The sequence below is a fragment of the Kogia breviceps genome, chromosome 12 (genome assembly GCF_026419965.1).
Source record: "Kogia breviceps isolate mKogBre1 chromosome 12, mKogBre1 haplotype 1, whole genome shotgun sequence".
Taxonomy (NCBI): Eukaryota; Metazoa; Chordata; class Mammalia; order Artiodactyla; family Physeteridae; genus Kogia; species Kogia breviceps.
In genome coordinates, this window is record NC_081321.1 from 14336174 (window position 1) to 14355839 (window position 19666).

The window sequence follows — 19666 nt, forward strand, 5'->3', positions numbered from 1 at the left end:
TGTTGTTACTACCATACTTATTGTGGGAAAAGGTGGGGACAGAAGTCAGAGTCTTGGAGAAATACCTGTGTTTAAGGGATCTGAATAAAAATATAGCACATGAAGAAAGTCAGAAAATTAATCCAGAGAGCCTGGGTCAGAACTTAGGGGAATTCAGTAGTGTGGAAGCCAAGGATGTAAAGATTTGCCATTGTCAAAAGGTGCATGGACATCAAAGGGCTGAGAAAGAAGCAGAGACCATTGATACAGCAGTTATGAGAATATTGATTGACCTTTGAGAAAGCAGTTTCAGTGGCATGATTGGCATGGACTCTCTAGAGAAGTTTGGCAGAGGAGAAAGATGGAGGAAGCAAAGGAAGAATGCTTTTACATTTGAGAAAACTTAGTAATATTTGCAACGTTTAGGAAAAATTGAATGGATTACCTTAATTTGCCTATTGCTGTGAAACAAATCATCCCAAAGTGTGGTGTTTAAGACAGCAGTAAACATTTCTGCGGATCAAGAATTTGTCATATGAGTGAACTGAATTATTTTTGCCTAAACCCCAGTTCTTGACCTTCTTTGTAAATTAAAAAGTCGGGGACACCAGTGATTTTTTTTTTTTTTTTTAATAATACCAACTATTTAACCTAGTTGTCAAGAACACTACAGAATGAGGAATGAATATGTTTTGCTCTCATTTGGAAAAGGAACCTTACTTTCATTAGACCCAACAAGAACAGGAGATAGCAACATATTTCTGCTGTATTAAAAATTCATGATCTTAGCAGCAGTATCCAAAAATGCTGTAGAACAGAAATGTTTCCCCATAAAATAAATTATTTTCTCTGTAAAAAATATGTCGAAAGTTGTATGTATGATTGACTTTGCTCCAGTGGAAGGGAGGAGGGGATTTCAATAATAGGTATATCTGAAGCAGAAGGTAACACAGATTGCCTGGATTGGGAGGGTAGGGTTAGATGGGTTTCACTTCTCACTCTCTGCCTAAATGAGCTTTTGAATCATCAAATCATGTGTATATATTTCATTTATTTATTTCTGTGTGTCAACAGATTATTCTAGGCATTGGGATAATTGGCCTATTTTGTTCTATTTTCTTCTGTATGTCATTGTATATTTTTTTAAAAACCCAATATTGTTCATTTTAAATAAAAGATACTACTATGTATGTCATGAGATATAGTATAAAATTCTTAAAAATGTAATTATATTTCCAAACTTGAAATGCAGTCAAACTTCTTAAAAATAAATCTATTGATTTTATTTCTATTTTTAATATCCTAGGGCTGTAGATTTTCTTTTTAGGGTTTTTTTGCTTGTTTGTTTGGTGTGTGTGTGTATATGCTTTGTTTTGTTTTTAGAAACAACTGCAAAAGACTTGTGATTCATTTGGATATGTACTGCTGTGGATTACCTCTGTTTCTTGCTTTTTAAATTTCCTACCATGAGTTGGCAATCATAATTGAAATAGAAAGACTAACTTACAATATGATGAGTGCTTATAGGTAACCTACTCTTGTTTAAAAAGCATACTAATGTAACATTTCACATATCCCTATATTTTAAGAATACAGTTAAATTGTTTTTAGTTTTAGGCTTCAGTTGAATTTTTTTCCCTATGGATTTTTTTCAGAAGGAAAGATGATCTTCAACCTAATGAATGGCCTGGATTTCTGGTATCATTCAGGGAAAGCTGTCTCATATAAGATCTTAAATAATTGATTTTGGTGGATATGGAAGTGGGGGGGTCATTTAAAAAATGGGAACAATAGAAGCACCTTTCTTTCTGGTTGTGTCAAACACTATAGAGTGTAACAGTTAATACATACACTTGCCAAGGATTTTTTTTTTCCTCAAAAAACAAATTCACACAAAGAGAAAGTCAAAAACATCTTCAATAGATGTTTTTTTAAAACCAGTGGTTGAATGCATCCATCACATTGACTCATTGAATACAGTTATAATTCCTACAGAAAATAGAGAAGTTAATTTCCTTTGAATTGTAATTAGCCATATCTCCAGATAAAATGCCCAATACCACTTGAGAAAAATGACAGTTAACCAACTTGGAATCTACATCATTAAGCTCTACTGAGGTATGGAAATGGAACATAGATGTTTGCCAAAGCTCTGATAGTGCACAGGCTATGCCATTTATGTGGCTTGTATTTTAAACAATACAACTCTCAATCTTTAATAAAGCCAAAGTGTGCTCAGAATTTATAATGAACGTGTTAAAAGCTCTGTAGTGCACTGTTTTCGTGAATGTACCTTAATTTCTTTAATTATTTCTCCATAAGAGATTGTGACATTTGGGACTGATTTCATTTTATGTGCTGCTTTTTAGAAAAATAAAACCAAAGACTCAAGTAGTTAGTTATTGGTTCTGTTTTTGCTGACCTAGATGAAAAGATGAGATTGATTTATAATCTGTTCTCTAGTAAATTATGTAAATCTGAACAAAAAATAATTAATTAAAAATGTCTTTATTCAACAATAAGAAAACAAATAATCCAATTAAAATATGAACAAAAAAAGATCTGAGTAGACACCTTGCCAAAGAAAATATACAGATGGCCAATAAGTATATGAAAAGATGCTTAAACAACTCCCCAACTTGTCATTGGGGAATTGCAAATTAAATAATAGTGAGATAACACTACACACCTATTAGAATGGCTAAAATCCAAAAAACTGACAATACCATTTTGCTGGCAATGTTGTAGAGCAATAGGGACTCTCATTCATTGCTGGTGGGAATGCAGAATTGGAAGACAGTTTGGCAGTCTCTTACAAAGCTAAACATAGTCTTACCATATGATTCTGCAATCATCTTGGTATATACCCAAATGAGTTGAAAATTTATGTCCACACAAAAATTTGCACATGACTATTTATAGCAGCTTTATTCATAGTTGCCGAAACTGGAAGCAGCCAAGATGATATCCTTTAATAGGTGAATCTATAAACAAACTGGTACATCCATATATAATGGAATATTATTCAGCAGTAAGAAAAAGTGGACAAGCCACAGAAAGACACAGATGAACGTTAAATGCATATTGCTAAGTGAAAGAAGCCAGTCTAAAAACTCTGCTAACTGTATGATTCCCACAGACATTTTGGAAAAGGCAAAACTATGGAGTCAGTAAAAAGATCAGGGCTTTGAGGGAAAGGAGGGACCAGTTGAATACTTGAAGCACAGGGGATTTTTAGGGTGGCGAAACTATTTTCTGTGTGATGCTTTAATTGTGGTTATCTGAAAAAGCCCATTGAACTTTACACACAAAGAGTGAATCCAGACTATATGCAAATTCTAAAAATCATTTAGGAGGTCAGGGGATCCCAGGATAGAATGCAGACTGTGACAAAAGAAGCTAACTGTTACAAATACATGACACAACCTTATTGGACAGGAAGGTGCTGACCAAAGCGACTAACAAATACATGACGCAACCTTATTGGACAGGAAGGTGCTGACCAAAGCGACTGTGGAGGTGAATGGCGTCTCTAAGACTAAAGACAAAAGACTCTGTACATGAACACTGTGTTCTCTAAGGTCAGGAAAAACAAGGGAACTCTGAGAAAGTGTCACAGCTAAGAAAAAGCCTAAGGACATGATGACTAGATATAACATGGTAACATGACTAGTTAACATGGTTAACTGCCCAACCCTCTTTCAGATTATAGGGTGCAAACATCCTCAAACAAAGATGCATTTTTAAATTTGTCCAGAGTTACAGTTGATTTGGATTTAGGCATGTCTGAGTTCATTTGGTAATTAGTGCTGAATCGGTGCGTAACAATTTATCTATTGTGTACACCAAACATTTCTGTACTTTATAAAAATATTGATGGAAGTATCTTTGGAAGATGTAAGCAGTGCCTAATTTAATGATTTGTTCGTTCTCAGCTGCGGGAATTACAGAGTGCAATTGTGCGTGGACACCTCTTACAACTCTCCCTCTTGCTAATAAGCACACTCAATAGCTGTTGAATGAAATAGTGAAATGAGTGAAGGGCTAGTTCAAGCACTGGAAACTTTCATTTATTCACAATCCGTCTCTTCCCATGAAGAATTTGAAGTGGCCTGTAACAAAAAAAGACAATAAATTAATAATATATAAAGAAGGGAGGTGAAAAATCAGTGCCAGAGAAAATACATGTTTGAGTCAGACCCAGAAGTGTATGTAATTTTTTTTTTTTTTTTTTTGCCGTACGTGGGCCTCTCAACTGCCGCGGCCTCTCCCGTTGCGGAGCACAGGCTCCGGACGCGCAGGCTCAGCGGCCATGGCTCACGGGCCCAGCTGCTCCGCGGCATGTGGGATCCTCCCGGACCGAGGCACAAACCCGTGTCCCCTGCATCGGCAGGCAGACTCTCAACCACTGCGCCACCAGGGAAGCCCTGTAAATATTTTTTGAAATGGAAGCACATCAGGTTTTCTTTTAGCTACTCTTTAATTCTGGGATGACATCCCTTGAGAGCAAGGGGGATACTGTACACACGTGCAGTTGGGTCAGGCGTGATGCCATCGGGGCGGGGAGGCTCTGCCCTCCCTGCCAGCAGCATTCACGTCTCCCGACACCATGCTCGGGGACATAGCTGCCAGTTTGCTTTGGTCTAGATTTTTGCCCAGTGCACCAGCCCTCACAATCCCAGAGATGTTACTAGATAAACATTTGGTTTACTTGGGCGGGAAGCACACTAGATGTGAGTGAAATTTTTTGTTGTTGTTTCCTTCAATTATTGTGCACGTGAAATCTAGGACTTTATGCAGATAGCTTTGCAGTTAGTTAGTTCTGGCCTAAGTTTGATTCCTGCCAACGAAATGTTACTGAGGGCCTCCTCCCCACAGCCTCTGGGTTCTAGGGGTAGAGGTGTGCTCTGCTGTTGTCTCTGGGATTTTATTCCCTGCTGTGGATACACACACTGTGCTTCTGACATCCGAGCATACACAGGTTATGAAAATGGTATCACAGCTGCCTCCTGGTGGACAGTGATCGTAAAATGCCATGAGATGTGAGAAGCCTCCCACTTTCAGAGCTGTTAAATGTTTTTAGAAACGTCCTTCTTGGAATAAATGAATAGGGCACTCTAAGCATGTTTATATAGTTCTTAATTGTGAGATGGTAGTTATATTAGTACTTTTGAACACCAGCAACTCATCTGGGAAATCTGGGACTTTCAATCTATAGCCATAGTCGTTTGTTTTGTTAGAATAAATAATTGCTTTTTTTTTTTTTTAACATAAGGTTTCATTGGGCATTTCTCAAAGCGTGGTCTGCATGTCACTGGTAGTATATTAAATTATTTTTAGGTATGTTGTGAGCTGAGAGAAGCCAACCTGGGCATTTGCCTTTGTTAATTCAACACTGGCAAGTACCTGTAGCCTCTGACAGTTACAGGTAGACTTGACCCGTGTGTACCATCAACTTGTGAAATATGTATGTTTTGTATTTTTAGAATCTGTCAGCATTGGAGTTCCTCTCTTGCAGCCACAGTGGGACAGCAGTTTTAGAGCAGCAAAGGATAGACACCCATGAGAAGGGTTTTTGCCGTCTCTTAATTCCCTCTGTGATGTGCGAGCAGTACCCCGCTATTGCTGGTGCTGCTGGCCCCAGTCTGCGTCCCTAAGGGCGAGGATCTCAGTATCCAAATATTTCATGGCCCAGGACTGCTGCTGTTGCTCTGCCTGGAGGAGAGATGATAGCGGCTGACAGGGGGGTCCCTGCTGTCACAGCCGTAGCCCAGCCACCTCCGATTCCTGTCCTCGGGGCAGAAATTCCAGACCCGTGCAGAACTTGCTTACCACATCGAAAACATCTGCAAACAAGGAAACTTTCTGGACAAAGATGGAATTTTAATTCCAGAACGGGTAGAGTTTTAACACACAGAATTGCAAATGTTGCTTGTTCTTTTCCCTTGTTATGTTGTATTGTATGGCCTGCCTTCTTGGAAGGACCAATCTGATACTTGTAGAACATTTCCATTAAAACAACAGCAGTAGCAAACAATCTGTTTAGCCCATCTTTCTCTTGAGAAGCAAAAACAGACTTACAAAGTGATTTCAGAGGGTCCTAAACCACCAAGGAATCTCCCTAGGGCTCTCCACAACAGTAAATGATTAGGTTCTATTTCATTTGTTAATTTAGATCAGAATGCTTTTTAACTTATCTTTTTCCTGAATGAGCTGAGTGGGCAATACCATTTGTGTTGTGGGAATTAATCTGAAATTCAGTATAATAGGCTCACATTTTAAACCTTAGAATGCTGGATGTAATGGAGAAGATCCCAGATTATATCCAATCAGAGGAAGAATTGTAGAATGCTATGCTGTATTAAAGCAAGTTGAAGTATTAATACTTCTGATCAGGATTGACTAAATTCCAATGCATATCTTCCTTCACATCTTTACATATTTCATATTACAGCTATATTAGTTATTTTTTAATTCTTGTAAAATTCATATAAGCATAAAATTAGCCATCTTAAGGTGTATGATTCAGTGGCGTCCAGTATATTCACAGTGGTAGGCACCAATCATCTCTAGCTAGTTTCAAGATAATTCATCACCCCGAAAGGAAATGCTGTGCCCATTAAGCAGTTGGCTCCCAATTTCCCCCTTCCCCCCCAGCCCCTGGCAATCATTAATCAGCTTTCTGTCTCTGTGGATTTACCTTATCTGAGTATTTCTTATGAATGGAATCATACGATATGTGGTGTTTTGTGTCTGCCTTATTTCACTTAACATAGTGGTTTTGAGGTTCACGCATGTTGTAGCTTCTATCGATACTTCATTCTTTTTTATGGCTGAATAATATTCCATTGTGTGTATATGCTGCATTTCTTTGCCCATTGATGGACAGTTGGGTTGTTTCCACCTTTTGGCTTTTGTGAACAGTGGCTAGGAGTATTTGTGTACAGGTATTTGTTTGAGTACCTGTTTTCGGTTCTTTGGGATATATACCTAGGAGTTGATTTGCTAAGTTGTATGGTGATTCTATGTTTAACTTTTTGAGGAACCACTGAATTGTTTTCCATAGCAGCTGCGCTTTTACATTCCTGACAGTACTATGTATTTATGCTGGGATCTCGAACTGACTCTGGGGCTTCCAGATGCAATTCTGAACACTCAAGATGTTTTATTTTCAGTCAGATAACACCAGTATATATTTTTTTGGAAAATTTTCAAAGGAAGCCTATGGAAGGGATCCATTTCTAAAGTTTGTATTTGAGTACCCATAATTTGTTATGCCGTTGACCCTCCGGCATCTGAACAAAAATTTTAAGAACAGTGTTTAAGAACTGAATTTACTCTTATTTAAATTAATATATCTAGTCCTTTCTTATTTTTGTCTTCTATATCTAATATGTAAATAACATTTTTGAAATATTTAGCTGATCTAGCAATCAGAGAGTAATGGACACACAGATTGTTTAGAGTAGGAAAAAGTTCCTGACTAGTAATTTTCAAATCAAGTGTTTGACTTGATTGACAGTCATTTTACTGCATAAGGAAGTGGGTTCTATCCTTCCAGTTTCTAGCTGGGAACACCTTTTCTTTCGTTTTCTGTTGGCAGCTTAATCTTCCTTTTTGTTGGTCATTGCTAATGTTTTCCAGTCACTTAATGCACTGAAATGGTTTCTCCATGCTGAATTACATTTTGATTGGTTTAAACATGGTTTATTACTTTGTCACAGGGTGCGATGGACCCCTTTTGGTGCCTAGCAAACTTTGGTGCCTTTCTTCCTGCTGGAAAGAGTCCGGACTTTGTTCTAGTGGTTGTTTCCTCCATGTGTTCTGGGAAGGTGAGCTTCCTAAGCCCCGGGGTGTAGGTCATAATTATTCTTAGGGAGTTAGTCCTCTGCCTTACGCCATAGGTAATTGGTTTAAGCTGAAGAACTGTGAACGTTTTCTTCGTTTTCTGAAAAAAAAAAAGACACCTAAGACAGGAATTCGTTCCCTTCTTTAGCATAAGAACATGATACTTGGAGCTGCAGTGGCGACGGTGGAACTATGAGCGAAATGTAAGGGATTCACAGAGGAGACCCGCCCAAGCACCCTGGCATTACTGAGTTTCTGAGTTAGTCACAACCCAGAGACTGCCCTGCCCTCTTCTTGCCATGTGAGATGCTAAATTCTTCATTGTCTGAGCCACTTTTTAATTGATCATTCTGTTACTGAAAGCATCCTAACTCGTACCAAAAGATAGAAAATGTTTTGTTAAAAAGTGAAAAAAAACAATATATTTCATAATTCCCACATGTAAAATTCAGGACATTTTATAGGGTAAAAAAAAATTATAGGTAAAAATTCAGGTAATTTTGTAGGCTGAGACACTTTTTTTTTGCGGTATGCGGGCCTCTCACTGTTGTGGCCTCTCCCATTGCGGAACACAGGCTCCGGACGCGCAGGCCTAGCGGCCATGGCTCACGGGCTTAGCTGCTCTGCAGCATGTGGGATCTTCCCGGACCAGGGCACGAACCTGTGTCCCCTGCATCGGCAGGCGGACTCTCAACCACTGCGCCACCAGGGAAGCCCGACACTTTCTTTTTAAACACTTTTCCATTAACCATTGAGGTAACTATTATCCTCCATCATATGATTTATAAATATAAAGATGGGTTTTACCTAAGGGAAGAAACAAGTAGAACTAGTTTTGTTCACACATACATATCAGCTACTCAGCCTGTTTGTGCCTGAAAGTAGTTTTGTGGCCTAGAATGCAATGCCCAAACGAAACCTGCTGAATCAGAATCTCCTGAGGTTTGGTTTGGTAGTGTGTATTTTAAGCCAGTTCTCCCATGATTCTGAGGCAACCAGTTTCTGAGTTTAGGAATCACCGACCTAGGGTAAATGTCTAAATTTCTCAGTGCTTCAGAACTCTAAATACTGCTGCCCTTTTCTGCTGGTAATAAAAAAGTATTTGAATTTCAAAAGCTAAATTTATACTGAGACATTGATTGTCAGAGATATGAAATATATGTGAAACTACCATTCTTGAATTTGTCCTTTGTTCTCTCTGCGCTGTTTATTTAGTGGCTTTGTTTAGACATGGCAAATATTGTATAATTTGAGGAAAGCGGGGGTTTTTTTGTTTTCTTCCTTTCCTGTTCTGTTTCATATACCTTGTAAACCGCTTTACTTTTTCCTAAATACATTGTCTTACTCAGGACTCTTTTGTTATAGAAATCGAACTCAAACTTTTAGGCAAAAAGAGGAATTAGATGGTTTATATACTCAAACTCTGTAGAAGGCATGGATGCAACTCTGTGGCAGTGAGGTCTGGAAGTAGTGACCCTTAACTCTGCAGGACTTTTGCTGTTTCTCACTGGTGTTTGGCCTTATCTCAGATTTCACCCGTCCTCTGTGGGTTTATGCTCAAAGCCCATTTACATTTGTCTCTGCTTTTTTGATCCACGTGTCTTTCAGAATAGTAACTGTTATTGCTTAGTGAGCTCTAATTATGTGTCAAATACTGTTACAGGGACTTTAATGTTTGTATTCATCTAACCCTTATAACAATCCTATGAGGATGGTGCTGCTGTTATATCCGTTTTAGAGATGAAGAGCTGAGGCACAGAAGAGGTACAGTAGTTTTCTAAGGCCTGACCTAAGCTTCTGACCTAGGCAGTCTGGTTCCAGAATCCATTTATCCTATAGCATCTCATATTCTTACTCGTTTTTTTTTTTTATGTAGTTATTTACCCACCACTAGTTTGGACATTCCATTTCTTTCTTTTTCTTTTTCTTTTTTTTTTTTTTTTTTTCTTTTTTTTTTTTCGGTATGCAGGCCTCTCACTGCCGCGGCCCCTCCCGTTGCGGAGCACAGGCTCCGGACGCACAGGCTCAGCGGCCATGGCTCACGGGCCCAGCCGCTCCGCGGCATGTGGGATCTTCCCGGACCGGGGCACGAACCCGCGTCCCCTGCATCGGCAGGCGGACTCCCAACCACTGCGCCACCAGGGAAGCCCTCTTTTTCTTTTTTTAGTTCTCCCACAGGAGCCAAAGCAAATGCTTCTTCTGCAGAAGAAGCCGTATCTTCAATAAATATTCGTTGAATGAATTTTTAAAATCTGTTAATAGTAGCCAAGGAAATGAAATCTCAACCCAGGTTTGTTTAATTTTTCTTTTCAACACTAGATAGCAGTATGTGTAACATTTCTAATGTAAGGCATTTTCACTTAAAAGCAGAAAAAATTTGTAGGCCAAGGAATTTGTGCAAATGAGGTGTAAAAACAAAGAAATTACTCCTCCAGTGTCAGAAATGTGAGTGTACAAGTGTAGTACATTAAAACCTGTTTTGTTTTGTAAGGGAGGATACTCATACCTCACACTTGGCCTTGGCAGGCAAACGGTCTTGGAGTTGTTGCCACAAAACCACCTGATTGTGTCTGTTATATAATGTCATGAAGAGAAAGGGATGACTTATGAGGCCCTTTCGTGGAGTCAGTTGTAGATATAAAAGTCTCTTTGGTCCCGAGGCTATGTCTCAATTATGGGTCTCCATAACATACTCCATCCTGTTCTGCGGTAGTAAAACCTTTAAAAAACAGGCATGTTCTCTTGCCTCCTTTCAAAAGAGTAAGAAGTACTTCTATTGACTAAATGAAGCCGACACACAAAGCACCATTATAATAAGTTTCTTTGAGGCCTGTTTTTTGGTGGTAATGAAACTGATGACACTGTCATATGTTTGATTCTATTCCCGCATCAAAAATAGGCCATGTATCTTCCAGGCAGACGGTATAAGTGTAGAATCTATTTAGTACTTGAATAATAGATATTTTGTTGGTAAATCAGGCTCTGTAGAAAACCAGTTAGATTTTATAATTTCTTTCAGAATGAAAATCAGTCTATATACAGGTAGAGTGTAAGTCACAAACTATCGTTCAAAAATGTATCTTCATCCAGAGTTGAAGTTAGGACCTAGTCAAGGAACTTAGGTGTAAATTTGTGTTTGTTTTCCTTGGTTGTTGATATATTATTTCATATTCATCAAAGTGTTCTGGAGTCTGAATTTCTTTATTATGTTAGAATTTAAGATTATCTTTTATAAGATGCAAAATTTAATATTATCTTATAAAATGAATTTCTTTATTATGTTAGAATTTAAGATTATCTTTTATTCTTTCCAAATCTAATTTTTTATTAGTTGCCATTGCACGTTAAAGTACAAAATTAGCAAAGTTTTCATACTTTGCTTGTTGTGCACATACACTTTTACCTGGAATTTTTCTAGAATTGAAATGGTTGCAGTTAAAATGTAGGTAAAGATGCCAGAGCCTCTCAAAAAATTGACTACTCAGAATCCATTTTTTTCCCCCTATCAAGTGAAAAGCACCCAGAGATAGTTTGAGAGTTCAACTATTCAAAGGAGGTATAAAACATAACCAGACATTTCACCTGTAGCTCAGAAGTTGAGATGTCATTTGCTAGTCGTGCAAGGGAAGAAAGATGATCGGTTTTAATGCCCACATCATTGCTGCCTTTTAGATTTTCTCTCTCACTTTGGTTGGTATTTGGTTTTATAGATGTGTAAACTTATTAGAGTTAGTCCACTTTCCGTGAGTATATATGTTCTGTTTATTTTGCAGACTAGTTGACAAACATCTTTACTGACAGATCCTTTGAGATGTAGGTGTGTATGACTGCACATCTTGTCGGTCATGCTAACTGTTCGTGATATGTATTACTGCAACTACCTGAGTGAGGGAAATTGGGGGAAATCTTTCCAAGGAGGTGACATTTGAGCTGGACCAAAAGTGTAAATTGGTGAGATACACAAATTATGACAGAGTTCACAAGGAGGAAGTCCTGGCTAGCAATCTCACACAAGAAGTGGAAAGAATTTTTAAAGGACTGGAAGAAATAAATTAAAGGGATTATATGATGGCCAAGTCAGTATCTTATTAAACTGGCCTTTAAGGGACAGCTTGGTCATCAATGACCTGAGAACTGGATATTTTCAAATTAGAAGGTTCCTTGTCCTGTTAGTAAGCAAGTATATTTAGTAGCTACCATTCCCTGGGGAAGAGGACTCTAGTGGTATGAAGGACTTTTTCATTATAATTGGTTCCTTCCTAAGCAGGTGTGTGTGGATTAATCGGATCCTTAAATCATTCAGCTCTTCCAATTACTTTTTCCAAGGGTTTGCTGTGTTATGAAATTTTAGCACTAATAGAAAACCCAGCTGGTAGTGTGGAAAAACCCTTGAACATTTTTGTGTAGTGAATGGAGAATATCTGAACTGTTAGGTCAATGTCAAGTGAAGATGACTCCAGCGCTCATGGTGCTTGTCTTGCTTAGTGGTGTTGAGTTGGTTTCTGTACTGAACTTCAGCTGATGTAGCGGTTACCTGTCTGTGCACTAAGTTCATGGGACATTTGGATTCTATCTCAGGCTATCGTTGGGTGCGAGTGTTTGATTTCTGTGAGTTGACAGATTTACTCTTTACCTGATTGCCACCTTTTTGGGGGGGGGGGCGGGGTACGCGGGCCTCTCACTGTTGTGGCCCCTCCCGTTGCGGAGCACAGGCTCTGGACGCACAGGCTCAGCGGCCATGGCTCACGGGCCCAGCCGCTCCGCGGCACGTGGGATCTTCCCGGACCCGGGCACGAACCCGCGTCCCCTGCATCGGCAGGCGGATTCTCAACCACTGCGCCACCAGGGAAGCCCCTGATTGCCGCCTTTTAACAGAAGATAATGAGGATGTGAGACACCGTATTTTTGAATTATAGCCAGTCCTTTGTATCTGAGGGTTCTGCGTCCACTGATTCTACTAACTGTGGATCAAAAATATTGGGGGCGAAAATTCCAAAAGGTTCCAAAGAGCAAAGCTTGAATTTGCCTATTTACATACCATTTACAATGTACCAGGTATTATAAGTAATCTGGAGATGATTTAAAGTATGCTGGAGGCTGTGGGTGTAGGTTATATGCAAATACTGTGTCATTTTAGTTAAGGGACTTGAGCATCCATGAATTTTGGTATCTGAGGGATGAGGGTCTTGGAACCAAAACCCCACAGATACTGAGGGACAACTGTATTTTTTATTTACTTTTGTAAATTGATGCCTTGATGTTTCTTTTTTAAGTCATAAAGATATGGTGATTGATATGCCAAGATGAATGAATTTGGAAATTTGGGAGAAAGGAAAAGGAGTCTATCTGTATTCTTACTTTACCTTTATAAAGTATGTACCTGTGTACCTCTCCATCTGGCTATTTATCTCTATCCTTTATAATATTCTTTATAATAAACTGGTAAATGTAAGTCTTTCTGTGAGTTCTGTGAGCCACTCAGACTAATCAATGGGGGTGTGGAAACCTCCATGTATAGCCAGTGAGCCAGAAGCACAGATAACAAGCTGGATTTGTGGTTGGTATCTAAAGTTGGGCGGGGGTGGGACGGGGTTGGGGGGACAGTTTTGTGGAACTGAGCCTGTGAGCTCTGACGCTATCTCCAGCTAGATTGTGCCAAAGTCAATTGCCTGGTAGTGTTAGAAGAAACACACCTCCCAAATACGTGGTTGTGGTCTTCTCGTTGCACTAATATTTTTTCTGACCCGAAAGATTCGCATTAATTAAGTGACCTAGAAGATAAAAATCAGTAATCAAGTGATGGGGCATTTGAGCACTTGGTGTTACCCAGCAGTGTGAGACACAGTACGGAAAAGACATTGGTAGATCTGTTTCTCACCCAGTAAAAGAGCTTCTGCTTTGGGTATTAGTGAGGAGTAAATGGGCACCAAATTTATAGAGACAGTTGGGTGCTGGATTGAGTCATTTGGATTCATGCCTGTTTTGCAAAGTGAAGGCTGGGGAACCAGGTCACATAATTCAGGGTCAATGGTGGCATTTTTAAGAACTGAGTGGTCAAGATTTTTAAATGCCACTGAGAAGTGAAGTAACCAAGAACTGAAAAATGATAGTTATCAGAACTGAATCCTCAGTCATTGTCACGAACGGCCCTAAAGAATGTACTGAAGCACATTGTTTGGTGGGACATATTTTGGAGGCCCTCACTGGACCTTTTTTCTGTGGCTTTTTTTTTTTTTTTTTCTTTTTTTTTTTTTTTCTCTTTTTTTTTTTTTTCTGTGGCTTTTTAACAAAGCATGGTTCCTGCCCTGTAGTGTAGAGATTCATGAAAAGAGAATCAGGATTAATTGAGATTTCGGATTCTCTACTGATTTAAAGAAGTTCATTAGCTCTGACAAAGTCACGTGGCGTACACCCACGATCTGCCTCAGCCTCCTTTCCTAAAAATGTTGTGTGGGCAGAATCAAAAAAGCTAAACTAGCCACCCCTGACTTTGGGGAAAAGCAGGGCAGATTCTTACAAGTTACCTGTAAGAATTGTCCTATTGGTATGCTTTGCTTTTTTTTTTTTTTTTTTTTTTTCCCCTTAAATGAACAGTTTCTCTGTTAATTGGGTACCTTTCGTAGGTGTAAAATTTAGATTACATCTTAAATTTGTGCCTTCACAACTGCTGCTACCTCTAACTGAAATCTCCTCTTGAAATAGGTCAGCTGTCATTTACTGTACTTTGTTAAGTCTTTTCCAGATTCCCCTAGGCATTTAGCCACTTCCTCTTCTGTGCTCTGCAAATCAGGTTATGTTATAGTGATCTGTTTCCAGCTCTCTCTTCCCTATTAAACTGTCAGTTCCAGGCTGTTCTGACCTTGAGAGGAGGGACCTTATCTTATTCCCTCTTTTAAGTTCCTTGCCCAGCCACACTGTTTTCCCTGTGGAGGTCCTGGCAACTGTGGGTGGTAGGTGGAAGGACCTGAGCCTCCCAGGTCCTAGAGAAATAGTGCAGGGTGCTAGTAACTTCATAAACCAAACACTGGTCGACTTGTTAGTTCTCGGTATCCCTGGTAATCTTTCAATCTTTCAGAGTCTCTTTACAGATCTCTGCTGCTCCATTATTGTTTTTCTCCTGGCAGCCATATACAGAACCACCATGCCACTGTGATTCTGCAAGCCTATTATGCTGCCATTTTATTACAGAAATGTTTGCCTTCAGCTGGGATAATTTTATAGCGTATACGACAGTGACTGTACCTAAACCAGATGTGCTAGAATAACATGAAACTTCCTTCTTAGTTCATTTTAAAAGTGTTGTGTTAAAACTGTTCTGATGGTGTGAACAGTTGAAGACTTATATACCACAAGGTCACATTGGTTTGGGGTAGATGTAATAGGCTTACTACATTCTAACCTTCAGATATTCTCCTTAAACATTGTTATGAGTTGTGACATTTAAAAGGGGCTGTCCTTGGCTTTTAGAACTATGGCAAAAGTTATTTTGTTGACTTCTCTTTGACGTTTTCAAGAATGTGTTTTGTTTTCCATTTTAGTGTGAGAAGTTTAAACAGAGACTAATTGAGGCTAGCAAAACCTTCACTTTGAAAAAAAAAAATAGGACAGATCCATGAATGACTGACTACTTTTCTAAAACATATGCAAACCCTTCTGGTTATAGCAAACTGTGTCGGCTTGCTTGTCTATATTTCAAGCTACATGATGAAACAATTTTGTTTTCTCAACTTGAAATGCTATTTTTAATTTTTATTATAGCAGTTTCATATGAAAGGAGTGTTTCAGCTCCAGTTATGTTACATGCTAAATTTAGTTGTAAGACAACTCACTTTGATGTATCTGCACATTTTTATGTCATTAGCATTCTAACAGGATATTTCCAGTAAGTTTTGTAGAATGGTTTGTCCATACTCTTGTTAAGAGTCACCATTTTGGTTGAAGGGCATGAAATGCAGAAGAAATATAGTCGGTCATTAAATATGAGTTAACATTTAATCAAACACTTGTTATGTGGTAGGCACTTTTCCAATTGCTTACATGGTTTTTCTCATTTAATTCTCACAAAAATCCCATGAGGATTAAATTGTTATTTTTATTTTCCATATAAGGAAATTGAAGCATGGAGAGGCTAAGTAACTTGCCTGTGGTCAGAAAACTATTGAGAAGAGCTGGGCTTGAACTTGGAGTCTTCTGACTCCAGAGCCTATGTGCTTGTGGCCATTAGCTAGACTGACTCCTGTGTGAATAAGCATATGAAGAAAGGTTTAACCTCACTTGCAATTAAAACACACACACAGGGCTTCCCTGGTGGCACAGTGGTTAAGAATCCGCCTGCCAATGCAGGGGACAAGGGCTCAAGCCCCGGTCGGGGAAGATCCCACATGCCGCGGAGCAACTAAGCCCGTGCGCCACAACTACTGAGCCTCGCTCTAGAGCCCGCGAGCCACAACTCCTGAAGCCCGGGTACCTAGAGCCCACGCTCTGAAACAAGAGGAGCCACTGCAATGAGAAGCCTGCGCACCACAACGAAGAGTAGTTCCTTCTCAGCGCAACTAGAGAAAGCCCGTGTGCAGCAACAAAGACCCAACGCAGACAAAAATAAATAAATAAAATAAAATTTTAAGATAATAATAATAAATAAACACACACACACACAATTAGAACCGTATTTTCTGTTAGATTTGCAGAGGAGGAAAGTAATTGTTAATACCCAGTATGTGGGAAAGGAGAAATCTAATGCACTGAGGTATAAATATAAATTGTTACCTGTTTTTGGAGGGCCAAACATGTGGATATTGAAAATATGCACATGCTTTGTTTTTTTTTTTGTTTTGTTTTGTTTTTTTTTGGTGGTACGCGGGCCTCTCACTGTTGTGGCCTCTCCGGTTGCGGAGCACAGGCTCCGGATGCACAGGCTCAGCGGCCACGGCTCACGGGCCCAGCTGCTCCACAGTATGTGGGATCTTCCCGGACCGGGGCACGAACCCGCGTCCCCTGCATTGGCAGGCGGATTCTCGACCACTGCGCCACCAGGGAAGCCCTATGCACATGCTTTGACCTGTCTATCCCACTTCTAAGAATTATCCTACACAGCTACATACAGAAAAGTACAAAGGTGTCTAGATCATGATATACATTAAGCACTATTTATAAGAAAAAATTTTAAATTAAGTGTCCAGTAGGAATCAGGTTTTGGTAATTGTGATGTGCGGCCATCAAAAAAGAAAAGTTAGGGATATAGTTACTGACATGGAAAGCTGCCCATGGCATATTGTTGAATTTTAAAAGCGGGTTGCAAAACAACATATATAGTTTGATTTCCTTATATTGAATAAATATATGTTTATAGACACACAAACTCTGGTCTAAAAGAATGTTCACCAAAATGTTAACAGCTGTTATCTTTACTGCTAGTTGGTATAACTTAGTGATCAGATGTATGGGTTTTGAGTCCTGCTCAGGCACTTACTAGCATCGTGACCAGAGGCAAGTTCCCTAACTACTCTGCGCCTCAGTCTCTTCAGGAAAAGGGAGATAATTACAGAACCTCCATCTTTGGGTTCTGAGGCTCAGATGAGTTTGTAAAGTGCTTGACGTAATAAGTGATCAATTATTATCATTATTATTATCATTTTTAGGTGTGGAACTGCAGGCAATTTTAGCTTGCTTTATACCTTTCATTGGCTGAATATTTTGAAATAAGTATGTATCAACTTTGGAAACAACAGCAACAGAAAAAAATGTTTTTAAAGGAATCATTTAAATAGGTTTGCTTACAGTTTTAACAGAAAATATCTATGTAGAGCTAAGGTTATTTAAAATACCTCCCTGAACATTCTTCACGAGTTCTTTGCAACCATGTATGCTGGTATTTTACCCTATGCTATGTGCCAACTTTAAGGGAATTGAAATCATATTTTACTCTTATGGCTGGAAGGCATGCATAATCACAACAAACTCTTCTGGAGAAGCTGCCTCAATTTGCAGCTGCAATGACATACTGGTGCCTGACGTCAGTCTGGTGTCAGACTGGCAGGGTGGCAGGCTGGCCGACAGCCACAGTGCATTTCCTGAGTGCTCCGTCCCCACAGCGCTCATTTGGGAGCAGCTCAAAGACAAAGCAGTGGAGTGTGATTTTTATTCCAGTATCCCCTTTTGCCTGTAGTTGAATGTCTGTTTACGAATGTGATTTTGATGGAGGCTGGTGAGTAATCCTTGTTACTTTCATGTATAATAATAAATAGCGGATGGCTAGATGAGTGGTAGTCCTTTTTTCTCAGTTAATGAGCCTCTGATAAGTAATCTTTGTAGCCCTAGTGCCAGACACAGTACCCGGTGCAAAGGATTTACATATTATAAATATTTCTGTAACTGAAGTATTGTATTCCTGTAGAAATGTATATGCATTGTTAGGCTTTTCAAATGACTTGAGCATTTTTAAGATGTAATCTTCCTTTTGGTCTCTCCTTAACTTGAAGTTGCATAAATGCACAGTAGTTGCAAATTGCTTGAAAGCCTAAAGATTTTTGTTTATTGTTTTAACTTCTTCAGAGGAGAAGCTTGATTTCCACCCCCCACCCCCCCTTCATGAGAGCCAAATGAATAATTCTCAGAAATTCCTTTGGAGGAGATGCTAACAGTACTCATTATATAATACTTTTATTAAAAAGTATATTACTAGTCTAAATTAATTAACAGTTAGCTGAAGCTGCTAGTTATTTAATTCTTTAATTATCTGGTAATGTGATACAGAGTAGGATCCTCAAAATAGGAATCCTCATTTACCTAAAATTTAAGAACAATATAATGGCAGGAGATTATTATAGACAATATTTTGGCATTTAAAGTAATTAAATTACTATTGCCTTTGATTGTAAAGGCTGGCAACATGCCTTTAAAGATTTCTTATTAGCAATTTTAATTCATGTCTCTTTGAATTGCACTGTATGAATTGATTTAGTTGTTTTGAGATCATTAGTTTAAGAAGTAGGCTATGTTGGGTAAGTTGTGTGTGTGTGGCTATTTTGCTTTCTTTCCCCCTTCATTTTGAGTGGATGAATGATATTTTAATTTTAATGTCATACTGTTTATATAGTATAAACTGAAGCCTTTAAAGCCTTACGCTTTGTCATTTCTGGCGTAATTCTTCTCTTGCAGGTTCAGTAGCAGCCTTGTGATTTCAAGGTCCTTTAGAGGAATTTTCCAACAAAGTTTTCTCTGAAACAACAGGCACTTTTTACTTGTAAGTCTAGTTGAAGAAAAGGCAGTATGAAAATTCTTAATAAATGTGAATATTTTCATATCAATTTCCTGAAGCAATTGAAGAATAAGACTATTTGTACATATTTTTTAAGTGAATAAGATAGGTACTGAAAGGAAGTGATCTAAATCAGTTGTTTATATGCAGATGTGCAGATATCAATAATTGCCTTATTATGACTCCTAATACATTGTATTTCTTCTATATTTAGAAGCACAGGATATAGAAGTAGGGTTTCAACTTTATTTTATTTGACTTGAAGGTCTTAATTCAAGATCCACAGTTTTTCGCATAAGCTGCAGAATTTTCAGCTGAAAATTCTGCCCAGAGCGAGAAAGTATATAGAGAATTCATTAATATTTTCTATTCCCTTTAAAATTTATCTCAGATCTACCTAAAATATTTTAACATGGTTTTAAAATAGCCTGTGTTTTAAACTTAATCAGTAAGTTACTGTAGTAATGATGAATTGGAATATATTCAGTATACATTCTAAACAAAGATGTTTTTGAAGCATTATGACATCAGAGGTCATTGGCCTAAAAGCTATTAAAGTTCAAGTGAAGACAAGCTACTTAA

General features: G+C 38.6%; 1 protein-coding gene across 31 annotated transcripts in view; it reads left to right on the forward strand.

Moving 5' to 3' along the window:
* PLEKHA5 (pleckstrin homology domain containing A5) overlaps positions 1 to 19666 on the forward strand; it is a 235259-nt gene that overhangs the window by 105717 nt on the left and 109876 nt on the right. For 3 of the 31 annotated variants that reach the window (XM_067008829.1, XM_067008814.1, XM_067008827.1), the window contains exon 1: positions 17924 to 18031. The exons of 26 other annotated variants lie outside the window; for them this stretch is intronic. In XM_067008829.1, the coding sequence (XP_066864930.1) occupies positions 17997 to 18031 (35 nt within the window). In that variant the 5' untranslated portion in view covers positions 17924 to 17996. Of the gene's footprint in view, positions 1 to 17923; positions 18032 to 19047; positions 19070 to 19666 lie in introns of those variants that run through there. 2 more of the 31 variants (XM_067008812.1, XM_067008830.1) reach the window with 2 other exon arrangements.